Source organism: Manis pentadactyla, chromosome X, assembly GCF_030020395.1.
Source record: "Manis pentadactyla isolate mManPen7 chromosome X, mManPen7.hap1, whole genome shotgun sequence".
In the NCBI taxonomy this organism is placed as follows: domain Eukaryota; kingdom Metazoa; phylum Chordata; class Mammalia; order Pholidota; family Manidae; genus Manis; species Manis pentadactyla.
This window is the reverse complement of record NC_080038.1, coordinates 40,073,092-40,092,028: the sequence shown is the minus strand read 5'-3', so window position 1 is coordinate 40,092,028 and position 18,937 is coordinate 40,073,092. Positions and strand designations below refer to the sequence as shown.

Here is an 18,937-nt window from a genome sequence, read left to right as displayed (position 1 = left end):
AAGAATTCGACAAAATTCAACATCTATTCATGATAAAAACTCTCAACAAAATGGGCATAGAGAGCAAGTACCTCAACGCAATAAAGGCCATATATGATAAACCCACAGCTAGCATCATACTGAACAGCTAGAGGCTGAAACCTATTCCTCTGAGATTGGGAACAAGACAGGGATGCCCATTCTCCCCACTGTTATTCAACCTGGTACTGGAGGTCCTAGCACAGCAATCAGACAAAACAAACAAATACAAGGAATCCAGATTGGTAAAGAAGAAGTCAAATTGTCAGTATTTACAGATGACATGATATTGTACGTAAAAAACCCTAAAGACTCCACTGCAAAACTACTAGAACTACGATTGGAATTCAGCAAAGTTGCAGGATACAAAATTAACACACAGAAATCTGTAGCTTTCCTATACACTAACAATCAACTAATAGAAAGAGAAATCAGGAAAGCAATACTATTCACAATAGCATCAAAAAGAATAGAATATCTAGGAATAAACCTAACCAAGGAAGTGAAAGACCTATACCCTGAAAACTACAAGACACTCTTAAGAGAAATTAATGAGGTCACTAACAAATGGAAACTCATCCCATGATTCTGGCTAGGAAGAATTAATATCGTCCTGATGGCCATCCTGCCCAAAGCAATATACAGATTCAATGCAATCCCTATCAAATTACCAACAGCATTCTTCAATGAACTGGAACAAATAGTTCAAAAATTCATATGGAACTGTCAAAGAGCCCGAATAGCTAACGCAATCCTGAGAAGGAAGTATAAAGTGGGGGGGATCTCACTCCCCAATTTCAAGCTCTACTACAAAGCCACAGTAATCAAGACAATTTGGTACTGGCACAAGAACAGAGCCCCAGACCAGTGGAACAGAATAGGGACTCCAGACATTAACCCAAACATATATGGTTAATTAATATTCGATAAAAGAGCCATGGACATACAATGGGGAAATGACAGTCTCTTCAACAGATGGTGCTGGCAAAACTGGACAGCTACATGTAAGAGAATGAAACTGGATCATTGTATAAACCCATACACAAAAGTCAATTCAAAATGGATCAAAGACCTGAATGTAAGTCATGAAACCATAAAACTCTTAGGAACAAACATAGGGAAAAATCTCATGGACATAAACATGAGTGACTTCTTCATGAACATATCTCCCCGGGCAAGGGAAACAAAGGCAAAAATGAACAAGCGGGACTATATCAAGCTGAAAAGCTTCTGTACAGCAAAAGACACCATCAATAGAACAAAAAGGTATCCTACCGTATGGGAGAACATATTCATAAATGACAGATCTGATAAAGGATTGACATCTTAAACATATAAAGAGCTCACATGCCTCAACAAACAAAGAGCAAATATTCCAATTAAAAAATGGGCAGAGGATCTGAATAGACAGTTCTCTAAATAAGAAATCCAGGTAGCCAACAGCCACATGAAAAGATGCTCCACATCGCTAATCATCAGAGAAATGCAAATTAAAACCACAATGAGATATCACCTCATACCAGTAAGGATCGCCATCATGGAAAAGACAAACAACAACAAATGTTGGCGAGATTGTGGAGAAAGGGGAACCCTCCTACACTGGTGGGAGTGTAAATTAGTTCAACCATTGTGGAAAGCAGTATGGAGGTTCCTCAAAATGCTCAAAATAGACTTACAATTTGACCCAGGAATTCCACTCCTAGGAATTTACCCTAAGAATGCAGCACTCCAGTTTGAAAAAGACAGATGCACCCCTATGTTTATCGCAGCACTATTTACAATAGCCCAGAATTGGAAGTAACCTAAGTGTCCATCAGTAGATGAATGGATAAAGAAGATGTGGTACATATACACAATGGAACATTATTCAGCCATAAGAAGAAAACAAATCCTACCATTTGCAACAACGTGGATGGAGCTAGAGGGTATTATGCTCAGTGAAACAAGCCAAGTGGAGAAGGACAAGTACCAAATGATTTCACTCATATGTGGATTATAAGAACAAAGGAAAACTGAAGGAACAAAATAGCAGCAGAATCACAGAACCCAAGAATGGACTAATAGTTACCAAGGGGAATGGGTCTGGGGACAATGTGTGGGAAGGGAGGGATAAGGGCGGGGAAAAAGAAAGAGGGCATTATGATTAGCATGTATAGTGTGTGTGGGTCACGGGGAGGGCTGTGCAACACAGAAGACAAGCAGTTATTTTTCAGCATTTTACTATGCAGATGGACAGTGACTGTGAAGGGGTATGTGGGGGGGACTTGGTGAAGGAGGGAACCTAGTAAACATAATGTGCTTTTTGTAATTGTAGATTAATGGTACCAAAATATAAAAAAAAGAATGCAGCAGCCCAGTTTAAAAATACAGATGCACCCCTATGTTTATTGCTGCACTATTTACAATAGCCAAATAATGGAAGCAACCTAAGTGTCCATCAGTAGATGAATGGATAAAGAAGTGGTACATATAAACAATGGAATATTATTTAGCGATAAGAAGAAAACAAATCCTACCATTTGCAACAACATGGATGGAGCTAGAGGGTATTATGCTCAGTGAAGTAAGCCAGGCAGAGAAAGAGAAGTACCAAATGATTTCACTCGTATGTGGAGTATAAGAACAAAGAAAAACTGAAGGAACCAATCAGCAGCAGTATCCCAGAACCCAAGAATGGACTAACAGTTACCAAAGTGAAAGGGACTGGTGAGGATGGGTGGGAAAGGAGAGGAAAAAGAAAGGGGGTCTTACGATTAGCATGTATAATGGGGGGGCATAGGCAGGGATGTGCAACACAGAGAAGACAAGTACTGATTCTACAGCATGTTACTACGCTGATTGACAGTGACTGTAATGGGGTTTGTGTGGGGGACTTGGTGAAGGAGGGAGTCTAGTAAAAGTAACGTTCTTCATGTAATTGTAGATTAATGATAACAAAATGAATAAAAAGAATTACAATACAAAAAAAATAATAAAATTAGTCAACAAATGAGCTGGCTTTTCTATTAATAAATAGGTGAATACTTTTAACGTTGTTCAGTTCTACTCAGAGCAATATGCGACGTCATAACGTTTACATCAATCACTCTTTCAACAAACATTTATCGAGCACTTACAATGTGCCAGACAGTGGTGTAGGTCCTGGGGCCACAGCAGTAAACACCATAGATGAAAATCCTCACAATAGACAAAAATTCCTTAGAGAATGTATATTCTAGTGGGGAGAAGTGGACAATAAAAGCAAGTAAGATATAAAGGGTGTTTGATGGGGGCAGATGCTATAAAGCAGGAAATGGAGCTGCTGGAGTTTGGAGGTCAGTGGAGGTTGGGGTTTCAAGGAATATTTGAATGATCACTCTGGCCTTTGGCACTGGGGAAGTTTTGTCCTCACTCCTGGCTGGGATTGCCTACCACTCCCCCTAGGGGGCCAGAGAAGCTCTAATGTCCTGGGACTCAACCCCTGGTTGGCATTTCCAGAGATGGAAGGGGCCACCCTTTTATGCCACCAAGTTAAGGCTTAGTGGTTGATGGAAGTCATCATGTGCATTGTAAAGAAGAGCTTTTTGCTTAGGATGTCATAACAAAAATACCACGAGGAGGCTACTAACCTTTTGGATTGTTGACTTTTCTTCATGGGCCTGATTTTTTAAAAATCCTATTTAAAATTTGTTTCATTCTATCGTGGTGCTTTGATTCAATTTGTGGGCTACAGTTGAACTACTCCTGCACATTTTCATGAGGAAATAAATCCAGTGAGGCCTCAGCAGCTCCTGACTATTTCAAAGATTTTCAAAGATTTTCGAGTCTGGGAATTGAGATCCAACAATAGATGCACAGAGAATGATTCCACCTTTCCTTTCTTCAGAGAATTGACACTTTCCTTTTTATTTCTCCTGGCACTTCTGACTAAAAAACCACTCTATTCATCTTCAAGTGGTGAAGATTTCTGTCAAAAGTATTTTGTTCTCTTTTCTGGATACTACACAGAGGGGGAGAATTTCTGATATTGGTTGTGGGTTTATATTGGGGTCTGTCCCGGGCATACATTTCAAAATGAGTTCCTTCCTAGCAGTGGTATTTCCAGCATTTCCATTAAGGAAATACACAGGGGCTATATTTAGGAAATACATGGGAACTGGGAGGTGGTGGCAGCTATAGGGAGTCTCACTGGGGCTTCCTTGAAGTTGCACTTACATGGCAAATACATTATTTTTATTCAGCTTAGATATTTTAGGGGGATAGCTGCAGAGGGTGAGAGTTGGTAGAGGTTTTTAGAGAGGTTGAAAGCCCTCTGCTCCACCTCCTCACCACCCTTTAGTGCTACAAATGCTACTGGACTGGGAGGGGAAGAGAATAAAGCTCCCGGCTGACCTTTCACTCCTATGTTACAGTCCCATGTCACCACCAAGGGCAGGATGAACTTTGCCTTGGGCTTTCCTTTTCTTCTCTTCTCCACCTCTCCTCTACTTACACTACCCATCCTTCATCTAGTTCCTGCTAATTGCTACTTCTTGGTGCAACTTGTTCAATATTTATGGAGGATACTCTGAGCTCAGCTCCTATTTGGCAATGGGGGCTGTAACAGTAAACTGATAAGCTTATAAGTTGAGAACTGACATGAGTTGAGGCTGGGAAGTCTTCCAGACTCCTTTTCATTTTAATTTGGGATACTGAAGACCAAAAATTTTAAGACAAAGGGAAGAAGCTATTGTAATCCAACATCTGGAGGTGGAATTGAATCAGGGAGGCGTGTTGGCTGCTAGAGGGGGAAATGTGTGCAGAGGACCCCATGCTGCACCTTTTAAAGTCACACCACCTAGGTATTAAGTCATCTCAAAAGATGAAAAGATATCCAAGATTCTTTGAACATGTTAAGAGTCTGTGACTACGCTTCTCAGCTGTAGCCAAGTCCCATCTTGGAGGAGCCATTAGATAAAGTAAATTCTCAAGATTCCTTCCAATTCAGTGATGATTCTACTCTGCTGTTGTCCTTCATGTACAGAGATGACTCTGCCTATCATTCTTAAACATTCAACACCTGAACATTTAGTCTGCCTTAGCTATGGAAGATTATGGGCTGGCAACACTGATAATTGATGATTCCCTGGTGTACTGGTTTCCTAGCATTGCAGTGGCAAAGTGCCACAAACTGGATTGGCTGAAAACAACAGAAATTTATTGTTTTACAGTTGTGGAGGCTGAAAGTACAAAATCAGGGTGCTCACATTGCTTTTAGGGGAGGATCCTTTCTTGCCTTTTTCAGCTTCTGTCAGTCCCAGGTGTTCCTTGGCTTGAGTAGCCTAACTCCAATTTCTGCCTCCACCTTCACATGGCCCACTTCCTTCTGGGCCTCTGTCTCTTCGCTTCCAGCAAAAACTCCAGTCATATTGGATTAAGGGCCCACCCTACTCCAGTATGACTTCATCTTAACTTACATCTTAATTCTATCTGTAAAGACCCTATTTTCAAATAAGGTCAGATTCACAGGCACCATGGGTTAGGACTTCAACGTCTCTTTTGGAGGACACCCACATCTCATGACCAACAATGTTTGTCTATGTCCAAATAAGGCTTTGATTGGCAGCCATGAAACAGACCAAAACTAAATCATCCACAGGGGAGAAAGCTAGGATCTGACTCACCTGATGTGCTCATCTGTTGTGGTAACCAGTCATACCTATATTCATCCTATCTGTCGCACTGGTCACATTGGCTTTACCCTTTCCTTTCTTCCCTCCTCCTTCCTCCCTTCCTTCCTTTCTTCCTTTTACCACAGAATGATATGGTTAAATATTTGGTGCCGTGAAATTTATGGGAATATCTAGATCAGAAAAAGGTACTTCCCTGTAAGGTAAATATTGAGGTATTCATTAGCTTACCACATACCCCCAAAACATAAGAGATTGATTACCAAGGCTTTTGTAACTGAAGGACCTATTACAAGTGTTCAGATTTATATTTAGCTTTGAATTATACATACATACACCCACAAATGCACATACACACATTTTTTTACATTTCTAAGTAATTTAGTTTAGAGCATCAACATTTCAATCTGAGCATTATATGGGTGGTACTGTCCCCACTGCCATTGTCCAGTGAGATAACTGGGGACATATTTCCATAGCACAGAGTCTCAGTTATCATAGGAAAGAAAGAAGACTATGCATTATATTCAGATTCACTGTGAGTTGTAACACAGCCCAAAGAGTAAACGAACAAAAAAAATATTAAAATACTTATCAGGAGAACATTCCTCAAGAGGGACAAGCTCATGCATTACAAAACTCTGTGCTGGAATGAGGATCAGAATGGGCGATGCCAATATGACTAAGCTGTACACCAAATTCATTTTGTTTTGACCTCATTGCTTTGAATTTGGACCAGTCATGGGAACTCCTTTTCCATGGCTGTACGAGGTACAGTCAGATCTGTCCTAATCAGTGTCACAGATAATTCAAAAAAAATATTTTGGAAACAAATGGAGGGTGACACTGAATTTCTTGGAGACAGCAGGAATGTCCAGTTGCACTTTCTTGTTTAAAGATCAGTGAAAAATTCTCAATAGCACAGAAACTAATAGGAAAATGTGAAATATAATGGTATTTAGTCAGTGGAGCAAGAGATTTGCAGTGGTGAAAGAAAATACAGATAAAGTTATTAGGATTGTGCTTTTTATATATTTCTTAGCATTAGTCAGGCTTAGAAGAGTTTTCAATTGTGATTTTCTTGGCTTAGTTTGGACCTGAACAAAACAGATTTGCTGGTTTTTTTTCTTCTTTTTATTCAAATGGGACACACCCTCCTGGTTTTGAGAAATCTTATTGTTATCTCTTAGTTAGAACCATGCGTGATGAGGTACTCTTTCCAATTTTAGATGTTTAATCATGCTGGATTCTTACCAAAGATCTCAAGGGAGATTTAACTTGAAGGGCAGAGATTATTGTTACGTGAACTATGGTTTAGGGTCTGATGCTTTGGTGGAAGTACAACAAAAATAGTTTAGGCAAAGGTAGGTTCAAAAAGGCAGACAAAAAGAAATAAAATATGCTTCTGAGGCATAAGCAAGGCAAAGTAAACACACAAGAATCATTAAAGATGCCGCCAATGAGCAATTCATAACCAATATCTGATATACAATTTAAGATCCAAAGGTCACTTCATATCAACTCCATTGCAACATACATACACTCAAGAGTCTGGCTGGCAAATGGTCTTGAGCTTGCCTTAGCTATTTTTATTTCATGCAAGTGTTTCTCCAGAGGCACACACACAAAAAATGTAAGAGTAAAATAAGATTTATCGGATGCATTTACTTGGATTAATTAGGTAATAAAAGCATTTTCAAATTGCTAATTTACTAAGCAATGCCACCAGAATGCTGAATTACTTTACTTTTATTATGATGATCAAAAGAGATAAAGGCAGGCCCAGCCACAAAACCAAAGCAGAGAGAAGAGAGGCAGCAGTCATTCTTTCATAATTACCGGTAGTTGTCATCCTTGCCTTGAAAACGGGATCATCAGTTTTTCTAAAGACTGTTTTCTTTGCTTCAGAGCCTCTTCTTCAGAATGCTGTTTATCATCCACGTTGTCCTCATTTATCCAGCAACAAATACACTTTGAATATGCTTTTCATTAGTCAATTCAATGAATTTAATTTTGATTACAAACGTTAATTTAAAAGTGTACATTTCATTCTAATAAGGATGAAACAGAAAAAACTCTTGGTTCTGGACTGTTAGGTTGAATTACTAAAAGCAGAGTTGAAAAAAGGGGGTTAATTTGTGAAATTTAGCATCATGAGCTTGGGGTTGATTTTGATCATCAGTTATAGTTAATTTTCCTGTTCTTTAAAGAAAACAATGGCTCCAAAATCACGGCATCTATAGGCTTTATTTATATTTAGGGACAGAGTTTTGAAGAAAACAAATGTAAGAGAAAACAGAAAGGAAGTTTGCCTCAAAGAGAACGACACTGAAGAAAAAACTGCTAGACCAGATACTCCATCACTAGAAAAACGAATGACAATTTTATTATTTCTGAGCTTAAAAAAAAATCTGTCCTTTGCCAAATCTAAAAATGTTGCCAACATGGAAGAAAAAGGGCCCATTTTTCTACAGACCCACATTTAGTAATTTCCATGAAATTGACATTTTAGAACTATGGCAAAAAGCCAAATTAAAAACTTATGGCTCCTAATCCCTAAATTCTGAGCCCGTTTTCTCAAGTAATACCTAAAATACACTTTTAAACGAACCCAATTAATATAATTACAGAGGATTTAAGTAGCACATGCACACTGGATCTGTTTCTGTAAAACACAGCTGTTCCGTTATTTGTATTTTACTATTTTTTAAAATTAGAAATGTGGCCATACATACATACATACATACATATATATATATAGTAACTTTTTAAAAAGAGTGAATCTGCTGTCTCCTGCATCACTCAATTTTTTAAGAGCCCCTACAACCAATTAGCTTGGAAATCTTACAGTTCTGCCTCCGAGTATTGCTGCGGTTGTTAACAAGGAGAGCAGCACATTCAGGTATTTAGTGTAACAGAAACAAGGCGCAGGCAGTAACTTGTATCCCCTGGCAGTTGACATGCTAATTTCTTCGCCTCCTCTCTCGTGTTCCCTCCACCCTGCTTCACCAGCCCCCTTCCCCTCAAGACACGAGGCATCCTCTAGGCTTTGGAAGGCGGCTTGCGGGAGTGACGGGACGCCGGAAGAGCGAGGGCACAGCGCGCGGTGCCAACACCTCCGTTCGCGGGGTGAGTGCGGACGGCCATCCTGGTCGGGCGAGAGGGTAGCAGGTTTAGGGGCGCGGGGTCAGGCGAAACCCGTCCACCCGCCTCCCCCCAGGACTGGGATCTGTGGCAGGAGGCGCGGGGCCCGCAGCCCCCAGCTGGGCCGGGCAAAGAGGGGCGGGCGGGGGGCGGAGCGCGGCGCAGCGGTGCACTGGGCGGCGGGAAAGGGGCGGGGAGGACGGCTTAGGCTCAGGCTGGTGAGCGGCGGTGGCAGAACCTGCGGGATAGGTGGGAGGAGGCTCCTCCGCTGGAAGGAAGGGAAGCGAGGACAGCCGCTGCCCGGGAGCGAGGAGCCGTTTGGGGTCCGGGAGTCAGGCCGCCCACAGAGTCTCCTGCATCGGAGACGGCGCAGCCGGCGGGTGCCCGGGCCGCCTCGGCGACCCAGCTCGCAGGTGGGCACCCCCGAGAGCGGCGCTCTGCTCCCTCCGGGGCCGCTGCGGGCCGGATGCCCTCCCTTCCAGGCCGCTGAGCTTGGGGACGAGGGCTGGGCAGGTCCGGGGGGCAGGAGGAAGGTGCACGGCCCCTTGGTGTGCACGCGTGTGCGCGCGCTGTGCTAGGTGGGGAAGAGGTGCGGAAAAGCTGCCTCCCTCGGGATTCGCTCCTTCGGGTCGCTGGGTCCTCACCTCCACCCGATTTGGGGAGTTAAGTCCGAACGACTTTGGAGGACTGCGGCCCCCTCCCCTTGCCTGCAGTCTCGCTGTTGTGTGCTGCTCTCCCCTTTCTGCACAATCCACAACCAGCAACCATCAGGACTCCCCCCGCTCTGGGCCCGCGGGACCGTAGAGACCTCGGGAGGCGGGAGAGGACCCGCCTGGCGTGTGCGGGGAAGGCAGGAATTGGTGGAGTATTGTCTGCCGGGGCTGGGGCTGAGTCCGCACGCTCCTTCGCGCTTTCAGAGCCAGAGTGGTGGTGGTGGGGGCGAGTGAGTGGGCTTTGCTGAACTTATCTGCGAAGGCTGACTGTGCACATGCACTTGGCGCCTTGGGCACGTTTGGACGAGGGGTTCATGGAGGCGCGTGGGAGCAGGACTGGTCGCTGGCGGGCCCCCAAGAGCCTCTTGAGATGGCCCTGCACGTGGTCGGGGTTGGGAAGGAAGGGCGACTGTGAGTGTGTGTGAATGTCCGTCCTAGGGAGGAGAAGGAGGAGAGTGGTTCAAGGAGACTTGATTTCCTTGGATTTGCTGCAATTCCTTAAACCAAACCAGGCTTTCGGGGCGTTAAAGTGAATTACCGGTAAGTGGGGACGAATCTGGGGATGGAAAGGCCCCGGGGTTTGCGGGGTAGCGGGCTCGGCAGGCGGGTGCGCTGGCCGGGTTGCCTCTGGCGCTATCTCCCCGTGGGGGTGGGGGGGGTGGGGGGGTGCTTGGGGTTTTGGCTTAAGGTGCTGGAGCCGGGGCACTTGTCCTGGGTAGATAGGAGGAGGTAAAAAGCTGTGCAGCACAGTCTCTTATTATCAATTAACTCTAGAATTCCGATGTCTGTCTCTATGTCTCTCTCAGGACTCTCTCTCCACACACACACACACACACACACACACACACACACACAAAAAACACATCGCACACCCTGGTTTGAACTATCTCACACCAAAACCCACATCACATATACCCACCCCACCCTGGTTCTGTCTATTCTAAATCAACTCCAGAATCTCAGTGTCTGTCCCTCTCTCAGTCTCTCTCTCTCTCTTTCTGTCTGCTTGCCTGCCTGTCTGTCTCTCTCACACACACACACACACACCACACTGGTTCAGTTTTTTCTAAATTACCTCCAGAATCTGTGTCCATCTGTCCTTCTTTCTGTCTCTCACACCCCCTCCTGCCCCCCCCCACACCCTGATTCGGTCCATAAGAAAACTCCAGAATCTCAGTGTCTGTCCCTCTCTCAGTATCTCTCTCTCTCACACACAAACCACCCTGATTTGGTCTATTATTCTAAATTAACTCCAGAATCTCAGTGTCTTTTTGTCACTCGCTCAATCTCTCCTTCTCTCTCTCTCTCTCAATCACACACCCACATCCACCCATCCCACCCTGGTTCAGTCTTCTCCAAATTAACTAGAGTCTCAGTGTCTGTCTGTCCCTCTTCTCTCTCTCTCACATGTACCACACAGCCTGGTGTAGTCTGCCTGTCTGTTTCTCTTACACACGTATACACCCTTGTTCTGTTATTCTACATTAACTCCTAAATCTGTGTCTGTCTGTCCCTCCTTTAAACACACACACACACACACCATCACTTACCACCACCACCACCACTACCACAACCACGCACCCTGGTGTGGTTTGCCTGTCTCTCTGTTCCTCTCACACACCCACAACAGCCAGCCACACACACACACACACACACACCCTACATCCTATGATGACTGCTTTGACTCACTGATAGCAGCTCGTGGATTTTTATTTATCTTTTTTTTTTAAGAAGAAAAAAAAAGACTTACCCGTATTAAAATCTGTGGGGTATCAGAAAGACCTTTCAGCACTCCTCATTCACACTTAAATCAGGAATAGGGCATTCTGATGAAAATACCCCACCTAATTGCTGTTTAGATTGGACAAAGCTTTAGTTCATGTTAGAATAATATTATTTTAAAGACATTTTATAGTCATGTGACAAAGTAACCTTTGTGTGACTCTTTCCCTCTCTCTTTGTGGGAATTTGCAGAATCCTTAATTACCCAATTTGCAAAGTGGTCAAGTTGTCTTCTAAGTTTAGAGGACAGGTCTTGAAATCATTGTAGGTTGGCATGTGGATCAGTTCCATGACTCCCATCTCTTTAATGAACTGATCGGAGTGGTGTTGATCTGAGACTTTATGAATGTTCTCCTTTGAAATAATTTATCAAACTACTGTGGGTGAGGGACTCTTTTTAGAAATTTTGGACACAGAGGAGAAAGAATTTTATCTCTTGGAGCAAATACTTTGCCATTTCCCCCCCCAGTTGTCCTTGTAAGATGCCTAGAAAAGATGCATTTTTGGTGAATAATACATGGTTTGTTCTTTTTTATGTCTACAGGTGGCAGTGTAAAAGCCAAAACAGGAGCTTCCAGAAGTGGTTTCTGAAAAATAAAAACGAATATACACGAGTAAGCAAGCACAGGAATCTGAAAAAACAGGGGTATGTAAAACAATTAATCCACCTCTCCAGCTTTATAATTATTGCGTTCCTGTATCTTGACATTTATATAGACTTTTATAAAGTGAAATATATTTTGAGGTATTCTCAAAGAGAAAACAAGTGTATTCTGTTTCAGATAATGTATTTAAATAAAAATACTGCATTTCATTATGTTGTATTACTTTTTACTGTTCTGAAAGAGAATCATTGTTTTTTCATTGTGACCATGTGGCTTTGCATTTAACCAGTTATTGCTTGATAATTGCTTTTAAAAACACTTTTCCTGAAACTGTAAAACTGCCAATTGTTCTGATTAATTTTATTTGGGATGCTGTTAACAAGTCACCCTGTGGAGCCAATATAACAGTATCTGCTTTTTACAAGAACTGCATCTCATTGCTGACATCTCACTTATCAGAATACTACTGACACATTAGGTAGCTGCTTTTAAACCAGCCTTTCTGTTTTTAACCACCTCATTTTTCTCCTCCTACCTTGCTGCTTTTCCAAGCCCAGCGTCTAAGAGGTATCTTCAGAATTCACCAACTTGACTGAAATAAGGACAGGTTTAATGTGGGATCAAAGACAGTCAAGTCTTAAAATTTTTCATTGTGACACAATTCAAAAGAATTTGCCTTTGATTATCACTGAAATGTAAAATTTTGCATATTATGGCCGATTTTCAACAATTGAGTAGCTGTTATGAATGGTAGATAGGTCAGGGGGAGAAGTTCACCTTTGAGGATTTTTTTGTTTCCTTTTTCCAGAATGGTGGGCCATGGCTTATGGTGCTCTCGCAGGAAAGCTAAAATAAAATTGGCTGTGTAAGGGTCAAGCATCAAAATGGCTGTTAAAAAGAAGGAAAATTTCTCTTTCCTCAGGGGGTGTATGTTCATTACAATGCTGGAATGTGGTACTATCTGGTGTTTTTTGACATTCTGCCTTTACAGCTGAAGAGGGATTTATTTAGTCCCTGCCAGTGAGGGTGTAAGTCAGATGCCATTCTCAAAGCTTAAGATAAAAATGGACACTTACCAGTGGAAAGCAAATTGGGAGTTCTTACTCCAAGTATAGACTAAGCTAAATGCTGAAATGTTCTTCCTATAAAGACCCTATGGATGTGGAGTGGCTTCCAGAAAGTTCTCAGATATTTGGTAAAACATAAGTTTGTACTGCACAGGACTTAAGATTCATGGTCTGACTCAGAAACCTGGGAAGTAGCTAATCATCCCCTGATGTTTTAAGAGGAATAGGGTCTTATCTTTTAAGTTAGAAAGGAAAAGAGCAAAGTTGAGATTTCATTCCTTTTTTAATTACAGCATTCTCATTATACAGACATTAGGTACTTCAGAGATACTTTATTTTTGAGGTATAACATATATACAATAAAGTGTGTAAAAAACACGAAAAGTGTATTACTCAATGAATTTTTATATATGTATACACTCACATGACCAACACCCAAGGTCAAGCTATAGAACATTTCCAGCACCTCAGAAGATTTCCCCCTCTTTCCCTTGCTGGTGAGTTTTCATCCCACTTCTAACCCAAAGATAACATCATTATTTGTTTCCACATTGTGATTTTTTTTAAAACTTTATCCACTAGTTTTATATACTATTAAGCTGCATATAAATAGTATCTTACAGAAGGGGCTCTTGTGTGTCTTCTTTTCCATAACATAATGTCTATGAGATTCATCTATGTTATTGTGCCTATCAGTAGTTCTAGTCTATTGTTTAGCTGTAGTTCCATTGTATGGACATACCACGATTTGTTTACGCATCCTCCTTGGATGTTTGAATTGGTTCTAGTGTGTGGGTAATGTGAATAAAACAATTATGAACATTCTTGCTTATGTTTTTCAGTGCACATACCCACTGATTTCTCTTGAGCACATATGTAGGAATGGAGCACCAGAGTCATAGAATGGGCTTATATTTAGGTTCAGTATTTAGGTATTGCCAGTTTTCCAAAATGGTTGTAATCAGTTAAAATACCCTCAGTAGTATGCAGAGTTCCAGTTCTACATTTTCACTAATGCTTGGTTTTGTTGGTCTTTTAAATTTAAAATATTTTGGTGAGGGCATAGTGGTATCTCCTTATGGGTTTTTCATTTTTAATTGTGGTAAAATAAACATAACATAAAACTTACCATCGTAAACATTTTTTAAGTATATAATTATTGGTGTTAAGTACATTCAGATTGTTACTTTTTTTTTGAGAGGGCATCTCTCATATTTATTGATCAAATGGTTGTTAACAACAATAAAATTCTGTATAGGGGACACAAGGCACAATCATTAATCAACCCCAAGCCTAATTCTCAACAGTCTACAATCTTCTGAAGCATAACGAACAAGTTCTTACATGGTGAACAAATTCTTACATAGTGAATAAGTTCTTACATGGTGAACAGTGCAAGGGCAGTCATCACAGAAACTTTCGGTTTTGATCATGCATCATGAACTATAAACAATCAGGTCAAATATGAATATTCATTTGATTTTTATACTTGATTTATATGTGAATCCCACATTTCTCCCTTATTATTATTATTATTTTTATTTTTAATAAAATGCTGAAGTGGTAGGTAGATGCAAGATAAAGGTAGAAAACATAGTTTAGTGCTGTAAGAGGGCAAATGTAGATGATCAGGTCTGTGCCTATAGACAAAGTATTAATCCAAGCTAGACAAGGGCAACAAAACATCCACAGATGCAGAAGATTTCTTTCAAAACAGGGGGGGTGAGGTTCTAAGCCTCACCTCTGTTGATCCCCAATTTCTCACCTGATGGCCCCCCTGCGACTGTGCCTGTCTTAGGTTGTTCCTCCCTTGAGGAATCTTACCCATCTCTGGCTAACCAGTCATCTTCTGGGGCCATACAGGGAAATGTAAGGTTGGTAAGTGAGAGAGAAGCAATATTCTTTGAAAAGGTTAGTTTTTTACTTCTTTGCAGATTTATGCCCTGTGGCTTCTATGCCCAGCATTTGTCTTGAGGTATCTTTACCACTTGGAAGAATTATGATACTCGATAATTTTCGATATGAGGCACGAATTCTACTAAAGGGTTGTAATTAGGAAGGAAGAAGAAAAGCTATAGAAGTAGCAGGCGGAAGAAAACATGGGAAGATTGATTATTTCTTTGACATATCTTCTTGTACAGTAACATAAGCATGTATAGGTTTTAAACTACTAATTAAATTGCACACATACATGAACATAATAGGAATACAGCTACATAACAAAAGCAGACCTACCTACAATTACCAGCCATATCCAGTGAAACCAAGAAAACCAGTTAGGTACCCTAGGCATTTGTGAAAACTTATGAATGATATGATGGATATTGTCTAACTGAATTTGAATAGTTTGAGAAAAATCAGACAAATTAAAACAACATATTCCTGGGAACTGTTCACATCCCATATGTTCTTTTAACAGTAGATAGTCTATAGTCGCACGATTTTGGAGCACTGCAACTTGCACTTCTCCTAATTCTTGGTTGAGTTCCGACAGTATAGATCCAGTCAAATTGGTTGTTTTACTGTATGCACAGGCCAGCTTAGATATCTCCTTCTTCATTCCAATGGCAAGTCCAGGAACCGGTGGGATGAATGCAGCTACAACTGCAACAGCACCAGGATCTTTGTTGAAGTTTTTTGATCATCTTCTGGAATGACTCTTCCAGAGGATGTTGATGTTGGAAGTTCGTCTTCATATCGTATCTTAATTCGTTTTCTGGGTAGCCAAATTAGGCTTTGATCCTCTGTATAAACACAAACAAACCCTTTGCCCACACTTTGATATGCCCTTTATATCATTGTGAAGAACTTATTGGAGATCACCACACAGGAACTGCTTTTTTTTTTTTTAAGATAAACGAGTATTATGAGAACAATGTACTTCCATAGCTGATCATCTGACACCCTTTAAATGATCAAAATTAAGGCTATGTAAAGCATACATTAATCGTTGATTTACACAGTTTTATCCTATCAGGGAGTAATCCCCCTTTTCTTTCTTTTTTTTGTTATCATTAATCTACAATTACATGAAGAATATTATGTTTACTAGACTCTCCCCTATACCAGGTCCCCCCCACAAACCCCTTTACAGTCACTCCGCCAGCATAGCAAAATATTGTAGAATCACTGCTTGTCTTCTCTGTGTTGTACAGCCCTCCCCTTTCTCCCACCCCCCCATTATGCATGCTAATCATAATACCCCCTTCTTCCCCCCCCTTATCCCTCCCTACCCACCCATCCTCTCCATTCCCTTTCCCTTTGGTACCTGTTAGTCCATTCTTGGGTTCTGTGATTCTGCTGCTGTTTTGTTCCTTCAGTTTTTCCTTTGTTCTTATACTCCACAGATGAGTGAAAGGATTTGGTATTTCTCTTTCTCCGCTTGGCTTATTTCACTGAGCATAATACCCTCTAGCTCTATCCATGTTGTTGCAAATGGTAGGACTTGTTTTCTTCTTATGGCTGAATAATGTTCCATTGTGTATATGTACCTCATATTCTTTATCCATTCATCTACTGATGGACACTTAGGTTGCTTCCAATTCTGGGCTATTGTAAATAGTGCTGCGATAAACATAGGGGTGCATCTGTCTTTTTCAAACTGGGGTGCTGCATTCTTAGGGTAAATTCCTAGGAGTGGAATTCCTGGGTCAAATTGTAAGTCTATTTTGAGCATTTTGAGGAACCTCCATACTGCTTTCCACAATGGTTGAACTAATTTACATTCCCACCAGCAGTGTAGGAGGGTTCCCCTTTCTCCACAACCTTGCTAACATTTGTTGTTGTTTGTCTTTTGGATGGTAGCCATCCTTACTGGTGTGAGGTGATACCTCATTGTGGTTTTAATTTGCATTTTTCTGATGACAAGCGACGTGGAGCATCTCTTCATGTGTCTGTTGGCCGTCTGTATTTCTCTTCTGGAGAACTGTCTGTTCAGTTCCTCTGCCCATTTTTTAATTGGATTATTTGTTTTTTGTTTGTTGAGGTGGGTGAGCTCTTTATATATTTTGGACGTCAAGCCTTTATCGGATCTGTCATTTACAAATATATTCTCCCACACTGTAGGGTACCTTTTTGTTCTATTGATGGTTTCTTTTGCTGTACAGAAGCTTTTCAGCTTAATATAGTCCCACTTGTTCATTTTTGCTGTTGTTTTCCTTGCCCGGGGAGATATGTTCAAGAAGAGGTCACTCATGTTTATGTCTAAGAGGTTTTTGCCTATGTTTTTTTCAAAGAGTTTTATGGTTTCATGACTTACATTCAGGTCTTTGATCCATTTTGAATCTACATTTGTGTATGGGGTTAGACAATGGTCCAGTTTCATTCTCCTACATGTAGCTGTCCAGTTTTGCCAGCACCATCTGTTGAAGAGACTGTCATTTCCCCATTGTATGTCCATGGCTCCTTTATCAAATATTAATTGAACATATATGTTTGGGTTAATGTCTGGAGTCTCTAATCTGTTCCACTGGTCTGTGGCTCTGTTCTTGTGCCAGTACCAAATTGTCTTGATTAGTATGGCTTTGTAGTAGAGCTTTAAGTTGGGGAGTGAGATCTCTCCTACTTTATTCTTCTTTCTCAGGATTGCATTGGCTATTCGGGGTCTTTGGTGGTTCCATATGAATTTTTGAACTATTTCTTCCAGTTCATTGAAGAATGCTGTTGGTAATTTGATAGGGATTGCATTGAATCTGTAGATTGCTTTAGGCAGGATGGCTATTTTGACAATATTAATTCTTCCTATCCATGATCACGGGATGTGTTTCCATTTATTGGTATCTTCTTTAATTTGTCTCATGAGTGTCTTGTAGTTTTCAGAGTATAGGTCTTTCAATTCCTTGGTTAGGTTTATTCCTAGGTATTTTATTCTTTTTGATGCTATTGTGAATGGAATTGTTTTCCTGATTTCTCTTTCTATTAGTTCATTGTTAGTGTATAGGAAAGCTACAGATTTCTGTGTGTTAATTTTGTATCCTGCAACTTTGCTGAATTCCAATCGTAGTTCTAGTAGTTTTGCAGTGGAGTCTTTAGGGTTTTTTATGTACAATATCATGTCATCTGCAAATAGTGACAGTTTAACTTCTTCTTTACCAATCTGGATTCCTTGTACAACTTTGTTTTGTCTGATTGCCGTGGCTAGGACTTCCAGTACTATGATAAATAACAGTGGGGAGAGTTGGCATCCCTGTCTTGTTCCCGATCTCAGAGGAAAAGCTTTCAGCTTCTCGCTGTTCAGTATAATGTTGGCTGTCGGTCTATCATATATGGCCTTTATTATGTTGAGGTACTTGCCCTCTATACCCATTTTGCTGAGAGTTTTTATCATGAATGGATGTTGAATTTTGTCAAATGCTTTTTCAGCTTCTATGGAGATGATTATGTGGTTTTTGTCTTTCTTTTTGTTGATGTGGTGGATGATGTTGATGGATTTTCGAATGTTGTACCATCCTTGCATCCCTGGGATGAATCCCACTTGGTCATGGTGTATGATCCTTTTGATATACTGTTGAATTCGGTTTGCTAATATTTTATTGAGTATTTTTGCATCTACATTCATCAGAGATATTGGTCTGTAATTTTCTTTTTTGGTGGAGTCTTTGCCTGGTTTTGGTATTAGGGTGATGTTGGCTTCATAGAATGAGTTTGGGAGTATTCCCTCTTCTTCTATTTTTTGGAAAACTTGCATGAGAATGGGTATTATGTCTTCTCTGTGTGTCTGATAAAATTCCGAGTTAAATCTGTCCGGCCCGGTGGTTTTGTTCTTGGGTAGTTTTTTGATTACCGTTTCAATTTCTTTGCTCGTAATTGGTTTGTTTAACTTTTGTGTTTCTTCCTTGGTCAGTCTTGGAAGGTTGTATTTTTCTAGGAAGTTGTCCATTTCTTCTAGGTTTTTCAGGTTGTTGGCATATAGGTTTTCATAGTATTCTCTAATAATTTTTTGTATTTCTGTGGAGTCTGTC

At 40.9% G+C, this 18,937-nt stretch overlaps 1 protein-coding gene across 1 annotated transcript; it reads right to left on the bottom strand.

The window, feature by feature from the left end:
* Positions 1 to 7,905: 7,905 nt before the first annotated feature.
* LOC130681779 (uncharacterized) lies at positions 7,906 to 11,605 on the bottom strand. Its single transcript, XM_057495351.1, has 4 exons — positions 11,511 to 11,605; positions 9,792 to 9,957; positions 9,049 to 9,384; positions 7,906 to 8,814 (listed from the first exon to the last, which is right to left on the bottom strand). Exons 1-4 carry the CDS (start codon positions 11,603 to 11,605, stop codon positions 8,497 to 8,499), a joined length of 915 nt encoding a protein of 304 aa, XP_057351334.1. The 3' UTR covers positions 7,906 to 8,496.
* Positions 11,606 to 18,937: the final 7,332 nt, after the last annotated feature.

Excerpts from the sequence above, each read along its gene's own strand:
- LOC130681779 (XM_057495351.1), bottom strand. The coding sequence starts at position 11,605 with ATGGGAGTCATGGAACTGATCCACATGCCAACCTACAATGATTTCAAG. Across the intron at positions 9,958-11,510 it reads TTGACCACTTTGCAAATTGG|GACGGACATTCACACACACT; the intron begins GTAATTAAGGAT and ends TCTCCTCCCTAG. Across the intron at positions 8,815-9,048 it reads TCCTCCCACCTATCCCGCAG|GATGGCCGTCCGCACTCACC; the intron begins GTTCTGCCACCG and ends TCGCCCGACCAG.